The sequence below is a fragment of the Musa acuminata genome, chromosome BXJ1-8, assembly GCF_036884655.1.
Source record: "Musa acuminata AAA Group cultivar baxijiao chromosome BXJ1-8, Cavendish_Baxijiao_AAA, whole genome shotgun sequence".
NCBI classification, from domain to species: Eukaryota; Viridiplantae; Streptophyta; class Magnoliopsida; order Zingiberales; family Musaceae; genus Musa; species Musa acuminata.
Window position 1 is genome coordinate 11,478,903 of NC_088334.1, and position 11,026 is coordinate 11,489,928.

General features: G+C 44.1%; 2 protein-coding genes across 3 annotated transcripts; both read left to right on the forward strand.

Annotated features, from left to right (window-relative positions):
* The first annotated feature begins 729 nt into the window (after nt 1-729).
* LOC103994454 (uncharacterized) lies at nt 730-3,778 on the forward strand. Its single transcript, XM_009414789.3, has 6 exons — nt 730-974; nt 1,560-1,694; nt 1,777-1,888; nt 1,979-2,040; nt 2,187-2,603; nt 2,687-3,778. Exons 1-6 carry the CDS (start codon nt 942-944, stop codon nt 3,431-3,433), a joined length of 1,506 nt encoding a protein of 501 aa, XP_009413064.2. The 5' UTR covers nt 730-941; the 3' UTR covers nt 3,434-3,778.
* Nucleotides 3,779-7,455: 3,677 nt separating this feature from the next.
* Nucleotides 7,456-11,013, forward strand: LOC135587524 (NAC domain-containing protein 54-like). Of its 2 annotated transcripts, XM_065079051.1 has the most exons (6): nt 7,456-8,160; nt 8,936-9,216; nt 9,295-9,573; nt 9,650-9,997; nt 10,079-10,160; nt 10,242-11,013. In XM_065079051.1, the coding sequence occupies exons 1-6, from the start codon at nt 8,004-8,006 to the stop codon at nt 10,916-10,918; spliced, it is 1,824 nt and encodes a 607-aa protein (XP_064935123.1). In that variant the 5' UTR covers nt 7,456-8,003; the 3' UTR covers nt 10,919-11,013. The 2 variants fall into 2 exon arrangements, with proteins under 2 accessions (XP_064935123.1, XP_064935122.1); XM_065079050.1 differs by having other exon boundaries at nt 8,936-9,573.
* Nucleotides 11,014-11,026: the final 13 nt, after the last annotated feature.

The following is an 11,026-nucleotide window of genomic DNA, read 5'->3' on the forward strand; positions in this document are numbered from 1 at the left end:
GCAGTTCTGTGACGAACATTACGGTTAATGCAGCATCTATGTACCGGACGTGGTGGTTTACTTGCCATCAGATCCTCATCAAGCGGCCATCATGATGCCTTGCACTCTGGGCTGCTGCTGTCCTCGTCTCTCCAAATCTTATACCCCTACTTTTTCCAGTGGTGGAGACGCGTCAATGTGGTTGGGATCTTTTGCAGCCATTATCCACAACCTTCCGCTTCCATCTCAAATCGGTGGGACACGTGTCTTCGGATGATCGGACAAACGGCCGAGGAGTACCACGTGTCTTAAGTCAAGGTGAAGTGCACGCTTCATGTTACAGGCATCCTCGAACCTGATCCTTCAAGTTTTCAGATGTCAAAGTATATAAATAATAGTATTTATCCATTAAAATTTTTTGATATTATACATATTCCTTCAAATATTAGAATATATATTCCAAAAGCGTAAACTCTAATCTTAATTTAGGTTTTTAAAAATAATAAATAAAATAATTATTAATACTAATTACTAACCATCATTATTAATATTATATATCACATGTTTTTTATCTTGCCTTTTTAACCTCACAACGTGAGGTCACAACCAGAGGTGGGGATTAAATTGAGGGAGCGCCACGTGTAAGTGGCTCCTGGCCACATGTATAGAGCGGCTTCTGGAACCATCCCCTGTGTGAATTTTTTTTAAAGGGCAAAAAAATCTCCCCGTCCTACGTGGCATCACCTCCTCTCCTTTTGCCTGCGTGTTTGCATTCTTCCTCCGACCGTGGCTTCCATTCTTAGTCCCGTCTCCCCCTCTCTCTCTTTTCCTCTTCTTCTTCCTCCTTTTCCTCTTGATCAGCACCGGTATCTTGAAAGAAGGATTGTTTGGTGAATCATGACGTGTTCGACTTCTTGAAGATTCCGTCAGATATCGAAGGAGATCGGCGGCGGCAGCTTTGGATGAGAGCAGTTCTTGCGGGGATGGAGAGTCAGGTAGACGAATATTTCTTACCTTTTTGGGTTCTCTGCTTTGTTTTGGGAGTTTTGGAAAAAGTTCGGGAGGCAAAAAATTGTTCTTGTGTGGGGTTGGGTGCGGTTTGATTTGTCGTGCTTCCCATTTCATTTTGCTGTTTTGAAGCTCGATGCTCGTGTGATTGAGGGTTTGTGGTGAAGGATTGTTTTGATCGATTAGGGCTGTGTCCAAATGCCTGTGGATTTGATGGACTCGTGTCCCAAAAAACTGGTTTTTTTTTTTTTTTGCCCCCTTGAACTTCTGAACTCACCTCTCTGTATGTGGGGGAAGATTTACCCATAAGGATTTGCAATCAAGAGGTTATAGAATAATATGAGATTTGAAGGAAAGAATGTTTGCTTTATTTCTTTTCATTGATAGGCATCTTATTCTCGCCATCTGAATGTGAGGATACTGGTTAAAAGTAGGAATTTTCCTAGCTGGTCATGTTAGTGTTCTTAGATCCATCACACACTATTAGATGCTATATATATATATATATATATACATGGCCAAGAAACATATCTATCTCAAGTTAGTTGCTGAATTGGGATTTGTATAACCAGGAGCTACACGAAGTCACGAGTCCGAAACCTGTTTGTGATTCCTACAATCAAATGGATGTGGATGCGAAAACATCATCGATGAGTATTCCTCGCTCGAAGGAGATTGATTCACCTGTGGCGGAACAGGCTCCCAGGGTATCTTCTATCGTCAATTGTTCTCTTCGAGCTTCGACTTGGTTGTTTCCTAATGAAATTTCTTCTGGGTTTTGTTAATTAGGTGAGGAAACCTTATACAATAACAAAGCAGCGAGAGAGGTGGACGGAGGAAGAACACAACAAGTTTCTTGAAGCTTTGCAGCAGTACGGGCGTGCTTGGCGCCGTATAGAAGGTTATTATGATGCTTTCTTTTTTCTTCTTGTTTTCGGTTCGGACATTCTTAGCCTGTATCTGTATTCACACTTGGGAATTTAATTTGCAGAACATATAGGTACAAAGACAGCAGTTCAGATCAGGAGTCATGCCCAGAAGTTCTTTTCTAAGGTTAATTGCTGCTTCAGTAACTATTTGTCTGTCATAATGTGGTGCCCATGGGTGGTCTTGCTCAACTGATAAAGTCAGTCATTCATGGAGATGAGCACCGAAAGCTTTTCTTTCCAGCTCAATATTTCTCTTTCTCATCCACTTAGGTGGTTCGCGAGTCTGGCAGCAATGACAACACAGGCACGTCGAAGGGCATCGAGATTCCTCCCCCTCGGCCAAAGAGGAAACCAGTGCACCCGTATCCGCGTAAATTGTCTCACTCATCCAACAAGGAGATTCCTGCTCTGAAACAACTTGAGAGGCCTCGTTTGCAGAGTCCTATAATCTGTGAGCAGGACAACAGATCGCCTACATCAGTTCTATCGGCTGTTGGATCGGAAACCATGGGTTCCGTGTTCTCAATTGGCCAAAATGGTTGCTCATCTCCGGTTTCATCTGCTGCTGGTTCAAATGATCAAGATGATCGAGGACAGTCACCTACTATGATGGTTCAAGAAGAGCATAAGCTTCGAGGTTTTGACCCGGCAGTTCCTGCTTCGACTAGGCAAGATCAGCTTCCAGAGGTAATCTTTCAAATAAGCATCAAAACCTGTCGGAGTGATCGCAAAGCTTATTTTTCTGACTGGCCTACTTAAAAATGCTTCAGGTGATAGACCATTGCCCTAATGCATACACCTCATCCGAAGTGCCATTACCAACTCTCAAGCTGTTTGGAAAGATGGTAGTCGTGACTGATTCAAACATTTCATCTGCTTCCGGTGCTGCTAACATCGCACAGCCCCAGCCAACCTCATCCGTTGACATCAAAGGTCTCCAAGAGAACAAAGCTCTTAATTTGCATTCCAAGGCTGAAATGTGGTTGCAAAGAGCAAGACATGGAGCTTTTACTGGGGATTCGATCAGAAGTACATGCGATGCTTACCCTGGTCAGCCACCCCCCTTGTTGTATCGCTTTCCATTGGTCGGAGGCCACTCTGTAGAGCCTACGTTTCTTTCTACACCATGGTGGTCCATTTATGGCAACTTGCCTTTCTCGTATATCCATCTGCAACCACAGTATCCTCTGCAATTCGGGATGGAAGCCGCAGGCAATGAAGACATGCAGAGGGAGGGTTCTTGGACTGGTTCTAACACTGCATCGACCAGCGGAGCTGGACTAACCGATCCAAATGCTGTTGCGGTGAACTCAAATAAAGCAGAAAATGTGGCAGAGAGTGATTCAATGCCTTGCACGAGTCTAAAGCCGAGCAGTATCCCGGCTTCCCTAAGAGGGAGCGGGGGCTCCGGAAGGGGATTTGTGCCTTACAACAGGTGTGCAGTAGAGAGTGAAGTGCAGCAGTCAGTGACGGCCAGTGAAGATGGTGAAAGCCAGGCAATAAGGTTGTGTTTGTAGCCGGCACGGCCTCAAATACGATACTATATATACCTCATCCTACTCACTTCAAATATGATACTAGATATACCTCATCAAGCTTTTCGTCTGCAGAGATGGTTCTTTAACAAGAAGGGAAGACTGTTGAACTGTGAATTGTGGTAACAGTTGGAGGAGCGTTAGTTAGGTCTGCCATCTCTGTTGCTTGTTGTATGTAGATCACTTCGTGGACTGATGAAGCTTCAGTTCAGTTGTAGCAACTCTAACTCTCTCTCTCTCTCTCTCTCGCCATTGTCATACAACAGTCGTCTGTGTCGTATGTTGTACAACATGTTGATGTTGGTAAATCCTGCCGTTGTTCCTTTAGCTGAGTTCGTCTGATCTACATAAATCACATGATCTCTCGTTTGGCAACACAAGCATGAATGAACAATCCTTTGCCCCGAAACCCATGCGGCAGATGATGGGAGTCTACTCGGAGTTAATTGTTGATCTTTGTAAAAGTGGAAGATGAAGTGGACAAACCTTTCGGTCACAATGATTCCAAGCTTCCTTCGCCCTAGTTTGGCACAGTGATGAATCAAAGAACTCTGCTTTGCCGCCTGCCGACGCCATCCATCGCCCTCAGGCAGGCATTCATGGATCGATCCCAACACCGCCTCCATTGTCTTTCTTGTTTTGTACTATAAAAATTAAAGGGTAAGTTTCTCAAATAAAATTATTTTTTTATTTTTTTTTCTTCATAGCATTTTTTTATTTCAACCCTTCGTTCTTTATTTTCTAAAAAATAATATTATCTCCGATCTCCATCATCGTCTATCGCTATCGTCGGTTTTTCGTTCGTCATATTTATCCTCACTCTCATTCATCGTCCGTAAGTTTATTTTTACCTTTATTTATTATTATCATCGTGTTCTAATTATGATTAGCTTTACCCTATCGAGGCTCTACCTAGACTTATGCTCATGAGGCCAAAGACAACCACAACGAGATGATCGAGCAAAAGCAACGACTAATTTAAAAATATTTTATAATAAAAAAAAAGTGAAAGCTTATAATTTTTTTAAAGAATTTGCTCAAAATTAAATACTAATAATAAATAAAATAATAATATAGTGAGATAAAATGAGGTGGTGGTGGTGGAGAGAGACTAAACCTTCGAAGGGCAAAGCACCCACCGATGGTGGGTTGGATTGACGAAAAGGAAAAGGTGGGAGAACACAAGATGCAGAACAAAAGGGATGGGGTCCAGCGCGGCTGATCCTGTACCGCCACGTGGGTGCTTTCCCGGCACGTGCAGAAAGAGCACGGTGCCACTAAGGGGACGAGCTCCTCGTTGGCCGCCGCGGAGTCGCCCCCTCCTGGCCCGACTTTTTGGACTTCGTCGGCGAGGCTGTGCTTTTACGAGGAATTGCCACCTCACTCGTCATACGATACTAATTGAAATATACTTTTTATCTTTATATTTCTTTGTTTAATTCTAACATGATACAAGAGCTTTTGCGTTAAGCAAATTTGTTTTTCTTTTCTTCTTCTTTGCTGTCCAGCAATAGTGTTGAACAAAATCGCGCTTCACATCGAGGAGTGGACCGACAAGATCCTCCGCATCCAACACCTTAAGTCATTCCCACACACTCTTCAACTAATTAGAACGCAAACATCGATATATCGTAGAAACCGATCTCACACTTCTACATCAAGTCTCCATGCCAGCAACCTTTTGGTCTATAGCCTTTCAAACTATCGTCACCTTATTAATCGTCTACTCATTCTAGTTCTGTAATACCAGTCACCATTTGAAAAACTATTTTTCAAATTCCCAAACTTTTAAAAACTCAGAATATTTGATTATTTATGTTATCCATAGTTACGTCCCTATGCCCCACATAAGATAACATCAAGATCTAAGCATTACATCTTCATAGGATATTCTCTTGAACATAATGCCTTTCGGTACTACGAACCCAAAACTCAAAAAATATTTATTTCACGTCATGTTATTTTTACAGAGTCTTGCTTTCCATTTTAAAACCTCTACTATGCAGGCCACTTCACCAAATATACATCATTGGAGTATACCATCGATCCTCTCAAATGAATCTCTTACCACATCATCTAATCCCTCTCTTAAAGATCGACACTCTTCTGTTTTCCCGGTTCAATAGCTCCTCACTCCCTTCATTACTTCTCTTTCTTCTTCACAAGCCTTACCTACTACTGAAACAATATCCTTATAAACACAACAACCTTCTTTATTTAGTCCCCCTATGTATCTCAGCCTGCCCTGACCCATGTCAATGCCTCTTCACCACTTATACCAATAACACAACCTACAGCTCCTAAACATCCAATGACAACACGCTCAAAAAGTAGTATCTTTAAACCACGTCAAGTTCTCGACCTACATGCTATCACCAAATCCTCTCCTGAGATCAATCAACCTACCACAAAGCTAAAAAATCTCCACACTAGCATAAAGTTATGTGTGAAGAATATGATGCTCTACTTCATAACTCCACATGGACTCTTGGACATTTTCATCCTATACAAAACATCATCGAGTGTAAATGAGTCTTTCGAATTAAGCGGAACTCAAACGGGTCCGTTGCTCGATATAAAGCACGTTTAGTAGCCAAAGGGTTTCATCAACGATATGGCGTTGACTTCACATATACCTTCAGTCTCGTAGTTAAACCCATAATAATTCGGTTTGTTTTAAGTTTGGTCATCTCCAAAGGCTAGCACTTATGACAACTGGACGTTAATAATGTCTTTTTACAAGGGACTCTAACTGAAGATGTCTTTATGTAGTAACCCCTTGGCTTCGTTCATCACCGGTATCCGGACCTTGTCTGCAAACTATAAAAAGTCATTTATGGACTCCGTCAAGCTACAAGAGCTTGGTACATTGAACTTAGATCGTTTCTGATATCAACTGGCTTCATTAACTCCAAGTCTGATACCTCTTTATTCCTACGACAACAACATGGAAATACAATATACTTCTAGTATATGTAGATGATATTATTGTCATAGGCAATGATCCGTTGAAGATTCAGACATTTCTAAAACAATCGATTCTCCCTCAAAGATTTAGGACCCTTGAGTTACTTTTTAGGAATGGAAGTAATATTTACATCCTCATGTCTCCTCCTCTCACAGAGAAAGTATATTCAAGACTTATTATCAAAGATAAATATGCAGGATGCAAAAGAAATTGCTACTCCTCTCTCTACTAGTGAATCACTCAAATTATATGATGGTAGCTTGGCTCCTTACAGTACTTGCCTCTCACCCGTTTAGATATCTCATTTGCAATCAATAAATCATTTCAATACATGCACTAACCTTCTGCTATGCATTGGTCTGTGGTTAAACAAATTTTGCGATATCTTAAAGGGATCCTTAATCATGGTCTCTTTCTACGTAAAACCACTCCACTTCATCATGCTGATAGGCAAGAAACTTTGATGATAGAACCTCCATGTTAGGATATGTCATATTTCTTGGATCTAATCCAATTAGTTTGAGTTCTAAGAAATAAAAGATAATTGTCTGGTCTTCAACTGAAGCTAAATATTGTGTCATTACTATCATTGCTACTGAACTCAATTGGGTTACAAATCTCCTCAAAGAACTCAAAGTCAACTCTACCCTTACTCCTACAATATATTGTGACAATGTTGGAACTACCTACGTATGTGTCAATCCAGTATTCCATTGTCAGATATCAACTTCGTGTCTCTCATGTCCATACAACTGATCAACTAGCAAACTCACTCACGAAGCCTCTAGTCGTAAACTATTTTTATTGCATTGGTCCAAGTATCCTTGACAGGAGCTCAATGGGTATGATAATAGAAAGATTTCCTTGACTGCATAACAGATGAGATTTCTGAAAATCTTTGCTTTTTACGAGATCCACTTGGGCCTCATGAAGGGTTAGGAGGAGGTGGTGTCGAAGTAAAGGGACGAAAACTATAAACTCTCGTGATGAGACTAAAACTACTACGACTGGACGACGAGGGAGTCCGGATGGGGCGCAATAGGTAAAGGTAACATGATGGACGAGATAACCAATTGGAAGAGGGAACCGACAGGCTTTGGCGAGGAAAAGAGAAGAAGACAAGCTTGTGATCCATTGTGGCCGTCGATGCAGATCCAGCAAACCAAAAGGAAGCAAAAGCCAAAGCTGTGAGCTTCTCCCGAACGCCGACGATAATCCACGCTAAAAAGCCATCGCATCAACCTCAACCACAGCCAGAAAAGCCATGGAGATGGGGGGCCGCCCATCTCCCCTTGCTTCCCTTGATCCAAAAGCTATTCCAGAACTCACTATAAAGCCATCGACGAGGCTTGCCCTCCCCTCCCCTCCCCTTCCCTTGCTTTCTACGTTCCTCTTCCCCGTTCTTGCTTCCCCTTGTCCTCCTCTCTCTCTCTCTCTCTCTCTCTCTCTCTCTCTCTCTCTGTATATCTAACTGTTAGGTTGTGTGATTAGCGTTTTGTCGATTAGCTGAGGAGAGTAGCAGGTTGCTCCTTGAGGCAAAAAGTTAGCAAGAGCTTCTTGGTGTTGCGGTGTTGAGGATTAGCAATGGCGTCGATGAGTCTCCCTCCTGGTTTCCGGTTTCATCCCACCGACGAGGAGCTCGTGGTGTACTATCTCAAGAGAAAGATCAACGGACGTGAACTCGAGTTGGAGATCATCCCAGAGGTTGACCTCTACAAGTGTGAGCCATGGGATCTACCAGGTGATATTTCTCTTTGCTTTATTAACCGCTTTTGTTAATCATGTGAACCCTTCCATATCTCATATCAAACAATGCAATCTGTAAGCAAATACATCAACAAAATGATGTTGATATGGAACAAGAAGCTTGCCTTGCCTTGCCTTGCCTTGCACTCAATTCTTCATCTCCTTCAACTTGGCACATTGATCAAGTCCATATCCCTACTCCACTTCTTCAAGAAAAGACTCCTAGTATTTGATTCCTCGATTACTTGTTGGGGAGAGCCTTCCTAGTTCCCAATTATATATATTCTATATACATGTATGCATACATAATATGGCAGACAAACTCTCATTACTTGGACCTTTGGTCTCATCCCGATCCTTCTTTTACACACTAGACTGGCGATTGCTGATGAGTTAGATGGGCCTCTCATCTTCCAAATTAAGGTGAAGGTCCAAAAGAACCACAGGATATCAATTGTTTTGAACCAAAAGGTCAAAAGGTCACTTTGACTTCAGCTACAAGAGAGAACACGATCCTCCTTCCCCCCATCCATTCCAAACACTCGAGCTTTCCTAGAATATCTTCGATAGCTTGCGAGAACAGTAGCACATGGCACTCCAAGACAAAAAGGAAAGCATGGATAGAGATCACAGTGTCGTGTTCATATATATGGATTCTACTGATGACGCACCTAAACCAGTCATGGAACGTAATCCAAGGTAGAAGATGCAGGGAAGTAGAGAGAAAGTTGGCGTCATCTTATACTTGTTACCTTATCCTTACCTTTCAGAGAAATCTTTTCTACCGGGCAAAGACCTCGAGTGGTACTTCTTCAGCCCACGAGATCGCAAGTACCCCAATGGGTCGAGGACTAACCGAGCAACTCAGGCCGGCTACTGGAAGGCCACCGGGAAGGATCGGAGGGTGAGCTCCCAACGCCGCGCGGTCGGGACGAAGAAAACCCTCGTCTACTACCGAGGCCGAGCTCCGCATGGCTCTCGGACCGACTGGGTCATGCACGAATACCGCCTCGACGAGAAGGAATGCGAGAATGCCGCCGCAGGTTTACAGGTACGTCAACGTCCTCTTCTTCTTTCTCTCCTTGTTGATGACGAGTTCATGGCCATGGGCGTCTGTGCGTCGATGAAGGATGCGTATGCACTGTGCCGCGTGTTCAAGAAGACCGCACCGGGCCCACAGATCGTCGTGGATCACTCGCAGTGGATGTCGACAGACCGATCCCCGACTGTTGATCTCTCCTCCGATGGAAGAGGGGACGAGTTCGAGAGCCGTGAGATGATGCAGGGGGCGTCTCTCGATGGCAGTGCTTGTGAGGACGGCAAGTGGATGCAGTATCTAACCGAAGAGGCATTCGGTGGTGGAGTTCCGTGTCATGATCCGGGAAGCTTCACTTACATGCCATCCAAGGTTAAGGATCATCCACTCCGATGCTTCCCTGATACCCCCACCCCATCTACTCTGCTCAACCGGTGTTCGTGTTCAGGTGGATGTGGCGTTGGAGTGTGCGAGGCTTCAACACAGGCTCTCCTTGCCGCCATTGGAGGTGGAGGACTTCCCTCGTATGGATCTCACCCAGTCGAAGGCCATGCGTTCCGGCAGTTTCCAAGAAGGCAGTAACCAGGTGGACATCCTGCAGGAGATCTTATCGGTCGCCTCCGCCTCTAATGAACTGATCGACGACTCCAGCTACGCTGACATGTGGGTTGGAACTACTAATCCTCATCTTGACGAATTTGCTTCTTTCTTGGAGCCCACAAAACTTATCGAGATAAGCGATCTGGAAGAGGAGTTGAAGGAGGAGGAGAAGAAGAAAGTGGAGAATCTGCGAGGGGTGAGTTGTGGAGCCAACATATATACATAGCTTAAAACGATGTCACTGTTTCGATTTGATTTGCTTTTACTTGATTCACAGATAGTTGTGGAAAGCGAAGAGAGGAGTGTAAGAGTGGGAAGCATTCCAACCTACCAATTCGGGGAGGCTGTAGGCATTGAAGGTACGTCGTCTTCAAGCCGTGACTCCAAAGTCGAACGCTTGGGATACAGGCCATCGTATTAACTAAAAGCTAGATCGCCAGGAGAAGCTGATGGCCGCACCAGATCGAATGACGTAGATGATGATGACACGAAACCTATATTTCCGGAGCCTGGAACAGATGATCTTACCGTTGGTTTTCTCGGCGTCCACCACCGGCATGGCGGCGACGAAGGCCGAGCCGACCATGAGTACGAGAAGGTGGAATTCCAGCGCGGGCTATTTGTGTCGCATGCCGGCATGATCGAAACATTCTTCCACCGCATCGAGCCATCGAAGAAGGTCAGCTTCCATTTGAGTCCAGTGGCGAGAGGAGACATGGCTGCCGAGACGCATGGGGATGCGGCGAGAAGTAGAGGAAGGTTTCCATTCTTCGGCAGGGTTAAGGCATTCATACAAGACAAACTCATAAGAAACGAGGCATGTCAGGGCAATGGAAGAGCGAGTGAAGTGATAGAAATCGCGGCACTCGTGTTGTCATCCCGAACCAATCAGAGTGATGAGGCGAAGGGGCAAGTCATGGAACAGGAAAGAGAAGGTGGATGCACTACTTGGAAGAAAAAAGAGGAGACTAAGAAGAACCGCAGAGGGGGTGACTGTGAGAGCAACGTCTGGTTTCCAGACATGAGGGCGGGGAGAGGCATTTGCAGAATGTTTTTGCTTGGGAAGTTGCCATTCCTCCTATCTTCTGCGTTGCCTCCCCACGGCTTCAGGAGTTGATCATATATATACTCACTCTTGTCACTGTGGAATCAGAGTCGCTTGTCACCCACAGAAGGAGACGAGTTCGTATTATACTGGACGCCGATGCAATTGTAACATTCATAT

Bases quoted from the DNA above. Each gene is read 5' to 3' on its own strand.
- LOC135587524 (XM_065079050.1), top strand. From the start codon at position 8,004: ATGGCGTCGATGAGTCTCCCTCCTGGTTTCCGGTTTCATCCCACCGAC. The intron at 8,161-8,935 runs GTGATATTTCTC...CTTACCTTTCAG, and splicing joins TGAGCCATGGGATCTACCAG to AGAAATCTTTTCTACCGGGC. The intron at 10,161-10,241 runs GTACGTCGTCTT...CTAGATCGCCAG, and splicing joins GGAGGCTGTAGGCATTGAAG to GAGAAGCTGATGGCCGCACC.
- LOC103994454 (XM_009414789.3), top strand. From the start codon at position 942: ATGAGAGCAGTTCTTGCGGGGATGGAGAGTCAG. The intron at 975-1,559 runs GTAGACGAATAT...TTGTATAACCAG, and splicing joins TTGCGGGGATGGAGAGTCAG to GAGCTACACGAAGTCACGAG. The intron at 1,889-1,978 runs GTTATTATGATG...TTTAATTTGCAG, and splicing joins TGCTTGGCGCCGTATAGAAG to AACATATAGGTACAAAGACA.